General features: G+C 42.4%; 1 protein-coding gene across 1 annotated transcript in view; it reads right to left on the reverse strand.

Moving 5' to 3' along the window:
- The window catches only part of LOC126483707 (probable 3',5'-cyclic phosphodiesterase pde-5), a 794,749-nt gene that overhangs the window by 81,758 nt on the left and 694,431 nt on the right, over positions 1 to 18,560 (reverse strand). The window contains exons 11-13 of the mRNA XM_050106800.1: positions 13,442 to 13,679; positions 3,957 to 4,115; positions 596 to 765 (exon numbers count right to left, since the gene is read on the reverse strand). Coding sequence (XP_049962757.1) covers positions 596 to 765; positions 3,957 to 4,115; positions 13,442 to 13,679 — 567 coding nt within the window. The remainder of the gene's footprint in view (positions 1 to 595; positions 766 to 3,956; positions 4,116 to 13,441; positions 13,680 to 18,560) is intronic.

The raw sequence follows: 18,560 nt of genomic DNA on the forward strand, positions 1-18,560 counted from the left end.
GTCATCATATATCGTAATACTCTTCAGAACCACCCCACCGGACTCAATAAATCAAATTGTCATTTGATGATGGCATTTTAAGATGAAACTGATAAGTAAATAAATAGTTAAATATAATGTAACATTCGCAGTCTGAGTTTACCTCCACAAGTAAGTACTTAACATGTGATGGTTGCTTTCGATTGTAGTCTTAGTTATGTTTATTAGAATATAAGTGGTGTACTTTCCCAGTTGACAGATATGCCATGATGATATATTATGAAATGAAATTCGCTAGACTATCGTGGGATGGACACAGTCTTATACAGTTAATCAGATTAGTTGATTTATTTCTCATATCTGTCCTGCTACTATGGGTGGAGCAAACTGCTATTTCTATAGTGCTCGAGTTTTATCTGAGTATAGTGAAACACATTTGACACAGCTATTAATGATAAAAATATCTTACCGCTATTTCATTTAAAAGACTGCACACTCATACTTCGATCTTAGAACTTTGTACAGTTATCTTGTGTCTTTCACTTCAGCAACCATCTGCTTCAAGTAAACAACGTATTCATTATTTATATTGCCATTGAATTTCGGTGTGGCATACCTGTGCTCCATATTGGTCCAAGAAAATGTTTGGTCGGCTACAATTTCCGATAGCCTTGTTCTGTTAGGGAAGAAGACAGCGAGATCTGTTGCAAGTATGCAGTGCTTCATGAGGCTCAACACTTGCTTGTAATCACTGTTGGACAGCTTACAGAATATATTGTGGCCTTTCTGGAAAACCGAAGCATAAATTTATTAACACAATGAAATGTACACTAATAGATGTTTACAAAGTAGCTAGTGAAGTATGGAAGTAGAAAAAGGTCGCAGACTTAATTACGATATATGCTGAAACTTCCTGGCAGATTAAAACTGTGTCCCCGACCGAGACTCGAACTCGGGATCTTTGCCTTTCGCGGGCAAGTGCTTCGGTAGTTCAGATGGTAGAGCACTTGCCCGCGAAAAGCAAAGGTCCCGAGTTCGAGTCTGGTCGGGCACACAGTTTTAATCTGCCAGGAAGTTTCATATCAGCGCACACTCCACTGCAGAGTGAAAATCTCATTCTGGAAACATCCCGCAGGCTGTGGCTAAGCCATGTCTCCGCAGTATCCTTTCTTTCAGGAGTGCTAGTTCTGCAAGGTTCGTAGGAGAGCTTCTGTAAAGTTTGGAAGGTAGGAGACGAGATACTAGCAGAAGTAAAGCTGTGAGGACCGGGCGTGAGTCGTGCTTCGGTAGCTCAGATGGTAGAGCACTTGCCCGCGAAAGGCAAAGGTCCCGAGTTCGAGTCTTGGTCGGGCACACAGTTTTAATCTGCCAGGAAGTTTCATATCAGCGCACACTCTGCTGCAGAGTGAAAATCTCATTCTTGACGATATATGCTATTTAACAACAGGTACTTGATATTTCAGATGAAAATTAATCAACAGATTTAAAAATTTTAAAAACTTTCTTCTTAAATTAAGTTTTGATAATTTTACTAGAATGGGGTAAGCATAATTCGGAATTTGTCCAAGAAGATCAAGCAGTCCAACAGTCGGATTACGCAGGCTGAATTTGAATTTCACGGACTAATTGCAGGAATTGATACCCACTTTGCAATAGAAAGCAAGAGCTTCCATCAACAACTGTGAGAAAGTGCATGTTCTTCATGACTGGTTTTATTCAGTTTCTTTATAAAAGTATTCGTCTATTGCTCAGATTTGGTCTCTAGCTGACATTGTAAAGATGCCGGTTGAAAATAAGAAGTGATATATGGACAAATGTTCAGTAGGGTGCATGGATTTGCTGGAGTGTTGGCAGTGGACTTGACAAGAAACATGTAACGGAAATACCCTATCACCACACAGCAACCGCTGCGGGAGATATTGGGGCAAGTGATGTCCTCAGCAGCACTGCAATGGAAAATACACATTTCCTCTTGTTTATTGAATTAGACTTTTTTCCCGTCGCTGGTCATCAGTAAACATGCGAAGCTTGTTATATAAGCTAAAAATAAACAACCTGCACTTAGGACTGGTGAACGGAAAAGGTAGCAGAAAGCATTGGTGAGTGAAGTGTATGACCAGCAGCAGTAATTTGGGTAAGTTAAATTTCTGCTACTGCATTCTATTTCCTGCAAAATCGAAGCATGTGCATATAGATTAAGGGGACTGTCATCAATGAAAAAAACAAAAAACTATTTGTAGTAACTGCTATAAGTTTAAATTACATACTTTTTTGGAGTAGCTAGTAATCAAACATGTAGGCACACATGTGCATGAGTATGCACACGCACACACACACACACATACAGAGAGAGAGAGAGAGAGAGAGAGAGAGAGAGCGAGAGAGAGAGAGAGAGAGAAGACGGAAAACTGCAAATAGAAAATGTGAGAATTCTGTAAGATCGTCTATTCAACTTTCTTCATAATTCCTTTTACAGTATAAAAGTGCTCAACATTTGAAGCAAGCATAAAAAGTATAGGGTGTATGTAAAAATATGTATAATGGTTAGCAGCATAGGAAAAACCAATTTGAAGGGTTTAGTTTTAGCAGAATGAATACCTGCGATAAAAACAGTAGAGACAGAAAACAATCGATTTAGCAGTATTCCTGCCTTTTTCTAAGAAATAGGAACTATACACCATCAGCGGTGAAAATTTGAAGATGTGTTTGAAATGCCGTTTGTATGAAAAATCCAGTGAAGCATCAAGGGCATAATTTAATTGGTGAGCATCAGAGCATTGAATGTGAGATTATCAAGAATTTAAAGACGTATAAAAATGAGCGCTAAACGATTTGATTATATATCTGCACCGAAAAGTAAGTGTTAGAAAACTAATAACGCCATACAGAATGGCTAATTACTCAGTGAGTTGCGATTTATTTAATCTGTATCAGTAGACTGTACAGTATATGTTGCATCGTGATAGTGAGGGTGAGCGAACCTTGGAGAATACTGGTGTTTTTTTATATTTATCTGTGTGAAAATCCTACGCTGTAGTGCAATTTAGAATACTCTTGTAGAATATTTGACCTCTAGGAACCAATCTTGGAATATTCAGCACAGAAACTGTGCCAAAATATGTGTACTAAGATGTTAAGGTTGAATTGAAGACTGAAATTGGCCGAAGTCATAAAATCCTGATGATGCAGTATGTAGTGAGCAAGACCAGAGTAGTTATACACCAAGCCGGGCAGATACTTGCGGCGGAAAGGTAAGCCGACCTTTGAATATATTTTGCGGTGATACTTTAATCACATTACGTGCCAAAGTTTGGCAAACGAGCTACAGAAGTGCAGTGAGATAGGTAATATTGTAAGAGACAATTTCAAACTAGTTAAATGTTATCAACAAAGGGAACCAATTGGCCACAGAGTATCCCAGTAAAAATTTATTCACCTTATCGGATACAGCAGCACGCACGAGGCTTTCAAAGCATTCCCTGAGAAGCAAATAAAAGAAATTGGCCCATCTCTGCAGTTACGACTACGATTTTCTGGACGTTTCCCTTGGTTGTGTGGCGAATTCCTGAAATCATAATAGCCTCACAAATATTCCCAGTTGGGAATGAGATTGATAGGCCCAAAACGTGGAACTTAATTCTGTACTGAAGCGATTAGGAAACTAATAGTTTTTCAGACAGTCGTAACACGATGCATTCGTTCAGTACTCTTGATCTTTTTACACACTTCTTATCGGTTATGGGTTGTTCTAACTGCTTCGACAGCTGGAAGAATCAGAGGTTTCTTTATTGAAGATTTCCTGTGGTAGAGCAGTTTACTTCTTGATGTGTCACTTTAGAAAATATAACTACTTTACCATGTTTCGTGAATCTCGTCAATACGTGGTCCAATATAACTTACTTCTTCTTCATACTTTGTTGTTATACATTTATTTTAAAATGATAGTAAATCACACTACTGTTAGAAACATTTCTTACCTGCTGCAGAATGGTAACTGTTTGATTAAAATGATGATGTTCCATGGTGGACGTGCTGTAGATGGCAGCTAACGGCGATTCTGTGTCCAACATAAACTTGTTATTTTTCCCACGATGATCCAAGTCATGGCACAGCGAAGCAATGTACAAGGCGAGACACTGCAGACATATTCCCTTTTTACAAAATTTGAAAACAGATACAACTTTTAAGAAACATGTCATAAAAGCATTTACTTTTTTGCAATGGTTGCGGTGTCGGCTACCGAAGGAAGACGTACTCTGTGGGATAAATATTACATCTGACAGTAAAAATACAAGTGGAACAGAGTATAATGCAGTATTTTTGTCGCAGCTCTAAGTGACATTTCCAAATATTGAAAACTACACTGTAAATAAATTTGATAGATTTACAGATGAAAGAGAAAAACACGTACATGGAAAAAATGGTTACAAATTACGAACACTAGTATCTATGATTCTAATGTGAGACCCTAAAGCAGTTGTATTCGATGCGTATACACTTGCTTTTTCCTCTTTTGGATCTTGAAAATGACAAAATGAAGTAAGGAAACGTTTCTGCACATTAAAACGAGAACTGCTAAATTGCACTTCACTTTAGAACGATTAAGTATAACTTTTAGTTTCTGCAGCAATGGCAATTCCACTTGCATGTACGTTCATATGTGTACAGGGCGGGGCCTGAGAATCTGATGGAGTTTAATAACAGTAGACGTACAACTTCGCAATTTTTCACCATTGGTATGTACTAGAGGCTTGTAGACGGGACGCCATGTTAGTAGTGAAACACCAGTGGGACAATACAGGTCGTATGTTGAGGGTGGAAACTCTTTTTCCAAAAAATGATTTCACTCTGAAGATGCAATGACTGTTCTCACATAATCGTGGTCTTCCTGTCCGTATGATACACTTGTGCACTTCAAAAGAATAAACCATCTGGTTTCGTGGGAAGTGCACGGAGACGGTGAAGTACGCGCTGAAAATGAGTCCTCGGTCCTGCATTCGAAAGCAGGTTTTAGTAACCGTGAACCAATGTTTACAAAATGTCACATAAGTATTGGAACTTTGAATGAAATCTTCTCGTTTTTCAAACCCCAGGAATCCGAATATATTACTCAAGTTTTCAGTGGTTTTTACTCCTGGCGACGACGACGACGACGGAAACTGCCGTCGAAAGCTTGAGTATTTTATTAGAACTGAGGCGGCTTGAAAACCGAGAAAATATTATTCAAACATGCCGCCGCGAAAGACTTAGAGGACACATTTTGGTACTTTATTTCGTACAAAATACTTATGGCACAAAAAGTCAATGATCTTGACAAAAGCAACTCCACTGTGAATGAAACACACACAACACTGTTGTAATATTCTACAATATTTATTATTTGTTACAACAACTGATTCTCGGCTGTTACGCCATCATCAGGTACAAAGATAAGTATTGCTGCTGTGTAATATTGTTGCAGAATTACATAACTACGAGTCTTACAGGACGTAGCCACAAAGATGAAATCCAGGAAAGCAAAATCATCATTTGATATGCACAACATTACTAGACACATTTTTCCCTCATGGTAAAGACAGTACTCTAGCTTTGGAAAAGCGTGAAATATGTAAAGTTACTTGTAACTGTGGCAAATTCTAAATAGGTCAGCCAGGCAGGTCAGTAAATACCCCCTTGAAGAAACACCACTGAGTTGGAAACTTAGAAAAGGAAACTACTTTTATAGCCTACCTGCTTAAAGACGGCCATCACTACAAGATGAAACATGAAGTATTACATGATACCCATAAAGAAAGGAAGATGAACTACCTTGAAATAATGGAAATTAGTAAACAAATGTCCATGGACCCAGGGTTTGTACTGAACGGCATGACACAGTCCTCTTACCCGCCATTTGTAGCTGAAGATACGACTCATAATACCATCCAAATGTTGTAAATCATCTCTCTTACTCATTTGCCCCATTTTTTCCTTTATTCGGCTACCATACGTTCTCCTGCCATGGTAAAAAATTTTACTTTCACAGTTGCTTCACTCAGCTGCTTAGTATCACTATTATATTTTCGGCTACATTCCATTATCCTCATTTTGCTTTTGTTGATGTTCATCTTATATCCTCCTTTCGAGCCACTGTACATTCCGTTCAGCTACTTTTCCAGGTCCTTTGATGTCTCTGATAGAATTACAATGTCAACGGCGAACCTCAAAGCTTTTATTTCTTCTCCATGGATTTTAATTCCTACTACGAATTTTTCTTTTGTTTCCTTCACTGCTTGCTCAATATACAGATTGAATAACATCAGGGATAGGCTACAACCCTGTCTCACTCCCTTCCCAACCACTGCTTCCCCTTCATGTCCCTCGACTCTTACAACTGCCATCTGGTTTCTGTACAAATTGTAAACAGCCTTTCGCTTCCTGTATTTTACCTCTGCCACCTTCAGAATTTGAAAGAGAGTATTCCACTCAACATTGTCAAAAGCTTTCTCTAAATCTACAAATGCTAGAAACGTAGGTTTGCCTTTCCTTAATCCATTTTCTGAGATCAGGGATCGGTTGGTAGGACATGTTTTGAGGCATCAAGGGATCACAAATTTAGCATTGGAGGGCAGCGTGGAGGGTAAAAATCGTAGAGGGAGACCAAGAGATCAACACACTAAACAGATTCAGATGGATGTAGGTTGCAGTAAGTACTGGTAGATGAAGAAGCTTGCACAGGATAGAGTAGCATGGAGAGCTGCATCAAACCAGTCTCAGGACTGAAGACCACAACAACAACAACAAGATAAGTCGTAGGGTCAGTGTTGCCTCACGTGTACCAACATTTCTACGGAATCCAAACTGATCTTCCCCGAGGTCGGCTTCTACCAGTTCTTCCTTTCGTCTGTAAAGAATTCTTGGTAGTATTTTGCAGCCGTGGCTTATTAAACTGATAGTTCGGTAATTTTCACATCTGTCAGCACCTTCTTTCTTTGTGATTGGAGTTATTATATTCTTCTTGAAGTCTGAGGGTATTTCGCCTTTCTCATACATCTTGCTCACCAGATGGTAGAGTTTTGTTAGGCCGGCTCTCCCACGGCTGTCAGTAGTTGTAATGGAATGTTGTCTACTCCTGGGGCTTTGTTTCAACTTAGGTCTTTCAGTGCTCTGTCAAACTCTTCACGCAATATCATATCTCCTATTTCATCTTCGTCTATATTCTCTTCCACTTCAATAATATTGTCCTCAAGAACATCGCCCTTGTATAGACCCTCTACATACTCCTTCCACCTTACTACTTTTCCTTATTTGCTTAGAACTGGGTTACCGTCCGAGCTCTTGATATTCATGTAAGCGGTTGTCTTTTCTCCAAAGGTCTCCTAAATTTTCCTGTAGGCAGTATCTATCTTACCCCTAGTGATATGTGCCTCTACATCCTTACATTTTTCCTCTAGCCATCCCTGTTTAGCCATTTTGCACTTCCTGTCGATCTCATTTTTGAGACGTTTGTATTACTTTTTGCCTGCTTCATTTAGTGCATTTTTGTATTTTCTCCTTTCATCAATTAAATTCAATATCTCTTCTGTTACCCAAGGATTTCTATTAGCCCTCGTGTTTTTACCTACTTGATCCTCTGCTATCTTCACAATTTCATCTCTCAAAGTTACCCATTCTTCTTCTACTGTATTTCTCTCCCCCATTCTTGGCAATCGTTCCCTAATGCTCTCCCTGAAACTCTCTACAACATCTGGTTCTTTCAGTTTATCCAGGTCCCATCTCCTCAAATTCCCACCTTTTTGCATTTTATTCAGTTTTAGTCTACAGTTCATAACCAATAGATTGTGGTCAGAGTCCACATCTGCCCTTGTAAATGCCTTACAATTTAAAATATGGTTCCTATATCTCTGTCTTACCATTTCATAATCTATCTGAAACCTTCCAGTGTCCCCAGGCCTCTTCCACGTACACAACCTTCTTTCATGATTCTTAAACCAAGTGTTATCTATGATTAAGTTATGCTCTGTGTGAAATTCTACCAGGCGGCTTCCTCTTTCATTCCTTACTCCAATTCCATAATCACCTACTACGTTTTCTTCTCTTCCTTTTCCTCCTATCGAGTTCCAGTCACCCATGACTATTAAATTTTCGTTTCCCTTCACCATCTGAATGATTTCTTTTATCTCATCATACAGTTGATCAATCTCTTCGTCATCTGTGGAGCTAGTCGGCATATAAACTTGTACTACTGTGGTAGGCGTGGGCTTCGAATCTATCTTGGCCACAATATTGCATTCACTATGCTGTTTGTAGTAGCTTACTCTTATTCCTACCGAGCGAGGTGGCGCAGTAGTTAGACACTGGACTCGCATTCGGGAGGACGACGGCTCAATCCCGCGTCCGGCCATCTTGATTTAGGTTTTCCGTGGTTTCCCTAAATCGTTCCAGGCATATGCCGGGATGGTTCCTTTGAAAGGGCACGGCCGACTTCCTTCCCCATCCTTCCCTAATCCGATGAGACCGACGACCTCTCTGTCTGGTCTCCTCCCCAAACAACCCAACCCCCCCTTATTCCTATTTTCTTATTCATTATTAAACCTACTCCAGCATTACCCCTATTTTAGTTTGTGTTTATAACCCTGTATTCACCTGACCAAAAGTCTTGTTCCGCCTGCCACCGAACTTCACTAATTCCCAGTATATCTAACTTTAACCTATCCATTTCCCTTTTTAAATTTTCTAACCTACCTGCCCGATTAAGGGATCTGACATTCCACGCTCCGATCCGTAGAACGCCAGTTTTCTTTCTCCTGATAACCACGTCATCCTGAGTAGTCCCCGCCCGGAGATCCGAATGGGGGACTATTTTACCTCCGGAATATTTTACCCAAGAGGACGCCTTCATCCTCTAGCCATACAGTAAAGCTGCGTGCCGTCGGGAAAAATTACGGCTGTAGTGTCCCCCTGATTTCTTTCATAATGTATAAATACTCTACCAAGAACCGACGGAAGAGTCAGTCAATGCAACTACATTGTATTATAGGCGACATTCTTAATGTTATTTACTGGTGACACAGTCCTGATAGTTGATAATGAAGTGTATTTTTATGTTTCAGGTGCGGTGAAGAATCGAAATAAGCGTTACTGATCCGCAGTTGCTGCACGTTCACCCTCTTCGCGGGTCACACACCGCTGCTGGTGTGATTACGGTTTCACATTTCGTTGATGAAAAAAGGTATTAGTAATCCTTATGGCTTCAAACTAAAACTGGAAGCTTATATAGCCCACCTGGTAAATGAGGTCTTACAGATAAATTTGTGTGTATGAGTAAATACACTCCTGGAAATGGAAAAAAGAACACATTGACACCGGTGTATCAGACCCACCATACTTGCTCCGGACACTGCGAGAGGGCTGTACAAGCAATGATCACACGCACGGCACAGCGGACACACCAGGAACCGCGGTGTTGGCCGTCGAATGGCGCTAGCTGCGCAGCATTTGTGCACCACCGCCGTCAGTGTCAGCCAGTTTGCCGTGGCATACGGAGCTCCATCGCAGTCTTTAACACTGGTAGCATGCCGCGACAGCGTGGACGTGAACCGTATGTGCAGTTGACAGACTTTGAGCGAGGGCGTATAGTGAGCATGCGGGAGGCCGGGTGGATGTACCGCCGAATTGCTCAACACGTGGGGCGTGAGGTCTCCACAGTACATCGATGTTGTCGCCAGTGGTCGGCGGAAGGTGCACGTGTTCGTCGACCTGGGACCGGACCGCAGCGACGCACGGATGCACGCCAAGACCGTAGGATCCTACGCAGTGCCGTAGGGGACCGCACCGCCATTTCCCAGCAAATTAGGGACACTGTTGCTCCTGGGGTATCGGCGAGGACCATTCGCAACCGTCTCCATGAAGCTGGGCTACGGTCCGGCACACCGTTAGGCCGTCTTCCGCTCACGCCCCAACATCGTGCAGCCCGCCTCCAGTGGTGTCGCGACAGGCGTGAATGGAGGGACGAATGGAGACGTGTCGTCTTCAGCGATGAGAGTCGCTTCTGCCTTGGTGCCAATGATGGTCGTATGCGTGTTTGGCGCCGTGCAGGTGAGCGCCACAATCAGGACTGCATACGACCGAGGCACACAGGGCCAACACCCGGCATCATGGTGTGGGGAGCGATCTCCTACACTGGCCGTACACCACTGGTGATCGTCGAGAGGACACTGAATAGTGCAGGGTACATCCACACCGTCATCGAACCCATCGTTCTACCATTCCTAGACCGGCAAGGGAACTTGCTGTTCCAACAGGACAATGCACGTCCGCATGTATCCCGTGCCACCCAACGTGCTCTAGAAGGTGTAAGTCAACTACCCTGGCCAGCAAGATCTTCGGATCTGTCCCCCATTGAGCATGTTTGGGACTGGATGAAGCGTCGTCTCACGCGGTCTGCACGTCCAGCACGAACGCTGGTCCAACTGAGGCGCCAGGTGGAAATGGCATGGCAAGCCGTTCCATAGGACTACATCCAGCATCTCTACGATCGTCTCCATGGGAGAATAGCAGCCTGCATTGCTGCGAAAGGTGGATATACACTGTACTAGTGCCGACATTGTGCATGCTCTGTTGCCTGTGTCTATGTGCCTGTGGTTCTGTCAGTGTGATCATGTGATGTATCTGACCCCAGGAATGTGTCAATAAAGTTTCCCCTTCCTGGGACAATGAATTCACGGTGTTCTTATTTCAATTTCCAGGAGTGTATATATTGTACTGTTTGCGTGTGTTTTGAAGTTAGGAAAGGATAATAGAGAAAATGGTGTGAAGTGAGACCTTTTATAGATTGCAGATAACTGCTGTGAAAATTATAATATTTTGGAGTAAGTAAAAGATATAGAGGTGTTAATGAAATTCTGACACCAATGGGAGCTGGTACACACACATTCATAGCTGTTTTGCTTCTCCCCCCCTCACTCTCTCTCACCCATAAATTTATATTATTTAATTTAAGAGAAGCTCTACTACGAATTTGATTTGAGACACTGCAAACATCCTGCGCAGGATGATAGGCATTTGAGGCGCAGATGGCCACAGCTTGCTTTAATTTTAAGCGCTGCTATGGCCAGGGATGGATCCAGAGTTCGGTTCCGGACGGGGGTGTCACACTTTGCGACAGTCTCCACTCTTTCCCACCTCCTCCACCCAAAAAAATCTAACTTGCCATCACCACCACTGTTAACATGCCACGGATGCCTACGCTTACATTAATAGCAATAATTCGATATTTTATTACAACAATAATTTTCTTACTTCACTGAGTACTTTGCTTTTACATCATTTCCAAGGTTCAAAAATGGCTCTGAGCACTATGGGACTTAACATCTGTGGTCATCAGTCCCCTAGAACAAAGACCTACTTAAACCCAACTAACCTAAGGAAATCACACACATCCATGGGCGAGGCAGGATTCGAACCTGCGACCGTAGCGGTGGCGCGGTTCCAGACTGAAGCGCCTAGAACCGTAAGGCCACACCGGACGGCCCATTTCCAAGGAGTTCCATGTCAGAGAACTACGGCATTTGAAAAGGATTAGTCGACAAATTTGAGGAGCACATTTGTCACGTTAATATTAATGAACTATAACAGCAAAATCAAAATTTACTCAGTATAAAGTGCGCATTTATCATTGTAAATATTTCACTTAGCACTACGATTGTGAACATAGGTCTGCAGAATTTGACTATGCGTTCCTGTGAATGAGAGGAATGTTTTTTACTTTAGTCATTTACGCCTTGATTCTAGAATCGGTCTTACTTTTCTCTTTCTGTTTCGGCTTTCTGAACTTTCTGAAGTTCGTGCGTTCTACCAGTGGCCTCCCAAATAGTTATTCGAGTTATGTATGTAAATGGGTGCCCTCACCTGTCAGAACGCAAGCCCGTCACGTGGGCAACAAACTGAAAAGAGTCTTGTAATTTTCAAGAATCCCTTGCATTTTCGAGACTTAGCTTTTAGGCTGCTTTATTCTACGGAAGTTAGTTCACAAAGACGGAAATTTATATTTGTAAAAATGTAAACGCTTTTACTTAATTTTTTTTGTGTGAGTGTGGGGTGGGGGTGGGGGGTAGAAGGGGGTAGGACTGCCACCCTACCGTCACCAGCGATGTGCACCTGCCTACGGTCCACTTCCAGAAGACGCAAGCAATCACTTTATTTGTTCTGGGCGCCACGGAGTAGTTTGTTTTCTTCGCGAACGCCAGAGCTTTGTCTTTGTGACATGTATTTGTAGCAGTAACGACAGATACATTGCAGGCGTGATGACTGTGGACGAAGTGGACAGCAAAGGGCTTCCCTCTGAAGAGAAGTGATCAATATTTAAGTTTGTGTCACTGTCACAGATGCTGCCGGATGACAGGGATCCCAGCTGCACCGTGATGCGTATGTGAACCACCTGTCCCCAGGATCGAAACGATTTGTTTGTGGAATGGACATTCCTGGCCGATTCATCAGTGATTCACAATGGAAATCGTACCCCGATGATTACATACCGCGGCAACGGTCAAGCTGCAGTAAGGTCGACAGATAAGCCCCATCCGGAATGACACTTTTAATGTGTCAGAATACTGCAGTTTATCCTGTCTTCCAACGTATACGACATGACAATCAGAGTTCTACACTCGTATTTACTAAAAGACTGACGACCCGTTATGTTATACTGTCACTACTAAAGGAGAGAAATTAGATGTATATTCTATAATATTTTCGCGGGTCTGTCACCAGAGTGTTGTGTCTTCTTGCCACAATCTTTCGACGACGTAGTTCGTTATCATCAGTTACTCCCTGACGTTCTCAATTCTCAGGGGGACTGCTCTTTCTTTTATGCACCCAATTACCATCCTCCCTTCACGTTTTTCCGCTCCTGGAGTCGATGTTCCTTATTCCGTCAGCACCTGAAGTTTCCTCGTACGTCTCAGTTTGTCAGACATCAATAGAGAAGGACATGGTCACATATTTCCATCTTTGGACTGTTTGACGAAATCATAAATGAAGCGGAGCAATTCAGTACCATAACTTCAATTTTGTCTCATGTTATAGCACAAAGATAATGAAATAAGTTCAACTAAAGACAAAATAATTTCAGGAGGGCATCTCCGAAATAATTTAAACAACATCATTTGCTTTGATATCAAGCACACACTATTGAAGAAGAGAAAAAGTTGAGTTGAAAGGGGTGAAACACATTGATTGCAAACAGGACTGGCTGATGTAATAAAATCGATTTAATTTTTTAGCACTGACTGTTAAAACCATTACCATTTTTCCAACATTTTACAAACAGTATTTTTGATGTACAGATGTTGTTAGTGACGTTCCATAGGTAATTAATATTTCAATCTTGTCTTTCCACGTGACAAACAACTTGTAGCCTCACAGTCTTGTACTATCTGTCTGTCTTACCCCTGAGTTAATTAACAACAGGTGAGGAATTACGTACCTCGTTGTGCTTGAAGGCAGCCCTCGAGTGCTTCAGGATGGAGTACATTGAGTTTGCGACAGAGAAGCCGTGGGTCCAATTGTGGTAGGGCACACGGCGATAATTCTTCCGGACGGTCAACGTGAATCTGATGAGGCTATCACAATCGAACGAAGACAGCCCGAACAGGTCTTTGAACATGAATATAGCGTGGCGCGCCTTCTCGTAGTCATCCAGCTTGAACACGTTGAAATAATAACTGAAACAAGCAAAGCTACAGGTGAGGATATTTTTGATTTATCAATATTCTTATGATACGAATATGTCAATAGATATAGAACTGATTGTTACAATATGCCTTTGCCACAGGCAGCCAAGATCATTACATGGTAGACCATCGATTTCCATCCTGAGAGTAATTATGATTTTCTCACGAAATTAAGCTATTTTTAAACAAATAGTATTTAGTTGTACTAATGTTTATGTATAATTTTCATCACCAGTCACTTGACATTCAGTATTTAATAAAGCTCTCCTCCCAGCTTTCTCATGCACTGCGGTCTTAACCGATGCTATGAAAATAGACTGTGGCAATACAGAAATGTCAACATTTTGACTAAAGACTGGTGACGAGTATCCACCAATACTGTAAAAATCCAGAAGTGCATTGATTCAGTTCGGTACAATGAAGAGATTATCGACTACCGTTGCAATGACTACAAAACAGAGAAAGTGAATGAGCTTAGATCATCACTTACGATTTGCGGTACCTACAACAAAACTGAATATGAAAAAGTTTGTTAGAAATAAGTCGTACCAACCACCCCACTCACTGATTATTTATTGTTTTAATAAATCATCAGTAAAAAAGAGTAAGTATTATTTATTCAAGTGTTAAGTAAGTGTTATTTATCTTTTGTCATTTGAAAAATAGCCGGCCGCGGTGGTCTCGCGGTTAAGGCGCTCAGTCCGGAACCGCGCGACTGCTACGGTCGCAGGTTCGAATCTTGCCTCGGGCATGGATGTGTGTGATGTCCTTAGGTTAGTTAGGTTTAAGTAGTTTTAAGTTCTAGGGGACTGCTGACCACAGATGTTAAGTCCCATAGTGCTCAGAGCCATTTGAACCATTTTGTAAAATAGGCATTTTTCTATTCTTTTAAATTTTAAGTTAGGTGCTAAACTTTGTTGGAGTATCTGTTCTCGTCTGTTATCGTCTCACAAAGGCTAGGGACCACTGTGCCATACAGTTTAAATATTTTGGCTTTAAGGCGACAAGAAGAATGCAATTGTAATAGAAGCACCAGTATACACTTAGGAGCAAAAGCTTTTGTGTCGGAAATTGCCAGAGACTGTGGCACTTGCCATATCTCGCATCAATTTTCAAATAATCCGTACGTAATTTGTCTGGTAAAGCATGTAATTAGTTGCCAGCATAAACTTATATAATCTTGGACAGAGAAATATCGGCCAGTCACCATGTATACCAGGTTCTAACGGTGGCGGATATGTGACTGGCCGTGATGACTGTAGCTATTGTTCCGTCCAAGGATTTTGGACAGAACGGACAATGAATCCGAATCTTTCAGCACATATCTTGGAGGAGGACAGCCTCAGGCGGTGTGACATGTAGGAACGAAGAGCGAGCCTGTCTATTCGTGTGACGTCAGGTGAGAGCTGTGTACTGCAATGTTGCCTAGCAAACGGGGCCATGAATGTGGAGCTGGAGGGTTCAGCGACAACAATGACATGGCAAGCACAAGTAAAATAGAACAGCCAGTTTTTGTGTCTGTATGGGAAAATCTTTCGCTATTTGTGCGATGCAAAGTTGCAAAGTGTTTAGTACTGAACAAAGAAGGACAGAGTATTAAGAAATGTAATTTACAACGTCATTATTCTATGTGACACACAAAAGAGTATGAGAAATATCAAGGAGAAGAATGTGACGCAGTAATATCGGAGATAAAGGAATGTGCCTACGTGGACGACTCTCTAAGTAGGAAAGCGCCTAGGCGCTTCAGTCTGGAACCGCGTGACCGCTACAGTCGCAGGTTCGAATCCTGCCTCGGGCATGGATGTGTGTGATGTCCTTAGGTTAGTTAGGTTTAAGTAGTTGTAAGTTCTAGGGGATTGATGACCACAGATGTTAAGTCCCATAATGCTCAGAGCCATTTGAACCATTTTTAGGAAAGCGTCTGTCCGTCTGAGCCACAGGATACCTCTTCGTATAGCCATGAAAGTAAGCCCGTTTGCTTTCTTGCGAAAGAAATGATTGTGACGGCCGCTGAATAAATGTGTCCACATTTGATTGAAGACTTTGAAAGAGTACACTGAGATGACAAAAGTCGCGGGATAGCGATATGCACATATACGGATGGTGGTAATACCACGTACACAAGGTATAAAAGGGCAGTGTATTGTATTTGTACTTAGGTGATTCATGTGAATAGGTTTCAGACCTGATTTTATCCACGTGACAGGAATTAACAGACTCTGAACGCGGAATGATAGTCGTAGCTAAACCCATGGAACATTTGATTCCGGAAAACGTTAGGGAGTTCAGTATTCCAGGATTCACAGTGTCAAGAGTTGCCGAGGATACCAAATTTCAGGCATGCCTCTCACCACGGTCAACACAGTGGCCGACGGCCTTCGCTTAACAATTGAGAGCAGCGGCGTTTGCGTAGAGTTGTCAGCGCTAACAGATAAACAACTCTGTGCGAAGTAACAGCAGAAATCAATGTGTGACGTACGACGAACGTATCTATTAGGACAGTGCGGCGACATTTTCTGCTTATGGGCTATAGCAGCAGACGACCGACGCGAGTACCTTTGCTAACAGCAGAACGTAACCCACAGCGCCTCTCCTGGGCTAGTGCCCATATCGGTTGGATCCTAGGCGATTGGAAAACGTGGGCTGGCCAGATGAGGCCCTTTCAGTTGGTGAGAGTTGATGGTAGGGTTCGAATGTGGCGCAGACCTCATGAAGTCGTGGACCAAGTTATCAACAAGGCACTGTGTTAGCTAGTGGTGACTCCTTAATCGTGTGGACTGTTTTACATAGAATGGACTGGGTCCTCTGCTCCAACTAAAGCTGTCATTGACTGGAAATGGTTATTTTCGGCTACCTGGAGACCATTTGCAGCGTTTCATGTACATCATATTCCCAAACAAGTATGGAATTGTCACCAGGACACAATAGTTCGCACTTGGTTGAAGCACATTCTGGGTAATTCGAGCGAATGATTTAGCCAGCCAGGTCTCCCGACTTGGGTCCCATCGAATATACATGGGACATAATCGAGAGGTCAGTTCTTGCGCAAAATCCTGCACGGGCAACACTTTCGCAATTATGGCTGGCTATAGAGGCAGCATGGCTCAGTGTTTCTGCAGGGGTCCTCCATCAACTTGTTGAGCCCATGTCATGTCCAGCTGCTGCACTAAGCCGGGCAATAGGAAGTCCGACACGACATTAGGAGGTATCCCGTGATTTTCTGTCATCTCAGTGTAAGTTTGTCTCCTAAGACTATTGTGCGACTTGTTGAGGAAATGGGTACAGACGTCCAAGAGGCACTAGGTGTTATGGCACGTAATTTTGAACGAGGAGCATTCAATAAATTATGCAACACACTTTTTGGAAGCAGGCTGTTTCTGATCAGGACTCCAATACACCATATTAGTCCCCACTCTTTTGGCTACTAAACCCTATTTTTCAGTATAGACCGCCCTGGGAAGGCTTGTATGCCGGCATGGTACCACTCTACAGATCGACGTCGGAGACAATGTCTGGCTGCATCAACAATCTCCTCATCATCCACGTACTGCTTCCCGCGTAGTGAATCTTTCATTGGGGCAAACCGAAGTGAGAAGCTGCGGGATCCGGGCTGTAGGATGGATGAGGAAGTAGTCCAATCTAATTTTGTGAGCTCCTCTTGGGAGAGCAGACTTGTGTGAGGCCTTGGTTGTCAAGAAGAAGGGGAGTTGCGTTTACACTTTTGTGGTGGCGAACACATTGCAGGAGTCACAGCTGTGTGCGGCCGGCCAGCACGTGGGATGATCGGACAGGTTCGCGCTACCTTGTTGCGATGATGACAGACGCCTCGCCCAATGACTAACCATGCTTTTGTACACTGATGAGTTTCCGTAGACATTATGGACGCACCTATGAATATCTGTGATGATATGGTTTTCCGCCAAAAGAAACTCAATGACAGCTTTCCGCTTGGAAAGCACCTCTGTTACAGACGCCATTTCGAATGCTACATATAACGCTGCCCTCTATCAGAACTTCTTGGAATCTAAAGAGACTGAAGTGGGAATATTCCATGACAAATTCTGCCTTTTTTAAACCGTAATTGGCCGAGAAAGAAAGTGTTGCATTACAATTGAACGCCCCTCCTACATTATTCCTTAGCTGTCGATTAGAGTACTGATGTGTCAGATACTGCGAAATTAGCGATTTTCATTAGGGGCGCCGATCACAAGTTGAACATCAGAGGAAGTTTTCGATTTAGTTTCCCTTATGGGCACCAACACGGGTTTGGAGAAGTTCATATGTTTTGAAAGAGATGTTGAAAACGCGGGCCTGAGTTGGAACAAGCTTGTTTCTGTCGCAACAGATGACCTCTGTCTATGGTAGGACTAAATGTTGGATTCTTAACACGGATATAAGAACATATGAAACGTGTTACTGGTGAAACACACTATCTCATTGCAGTCCACAACATTCTTCATCAAGACACTCTTCGAGCTAAGTACATTAAATTCAAGAATTTCATAGATACCGTGGCGCGAGTTGCAAATTGTATCAAGCCAAGAGGCCTTAAACATAGACAGTCTAAAACTTTTCTTGAAGAATGTGGCCGTCAGTATGGTGACCGTCCTTATCACTATAACGTGCTGTGACCAGCGCTAAGACGTCAGAGTTTCTTTGAGTTAAAGGACGAAATAGCATTATTCGTGACTAATAAAAGAAGTCTGTACCTCACCTGAAAGAAAAGAAAACCTGGATTTTAGACTTAGCTTTCCTTGCTAATTTAAATGGTCATTTGGACGACTTAAAAGCCTGACTTCAAGACAAGAGCTGAATCATAACAAATATGTACTATAGAATCAAAGCCTCCAACCAAATGACATTGGATCT

Source organism: Schistocerca serialis, chromosome 1, assembly GCF_023864345.2.
Source record: "Schistocerca serialis cubense isolate TAMUIC-IGC-003099 chromosome 1, iqSchSeri2.2, whole genome shotgun sequence".
Taxonomy (NCBI): domain Eukaryota; kingdom Metazoa; phylum Arthropoda; class Insecta; order Orthoptera; family Acrididae; genus Schistocerca; species Schistocerca serialis.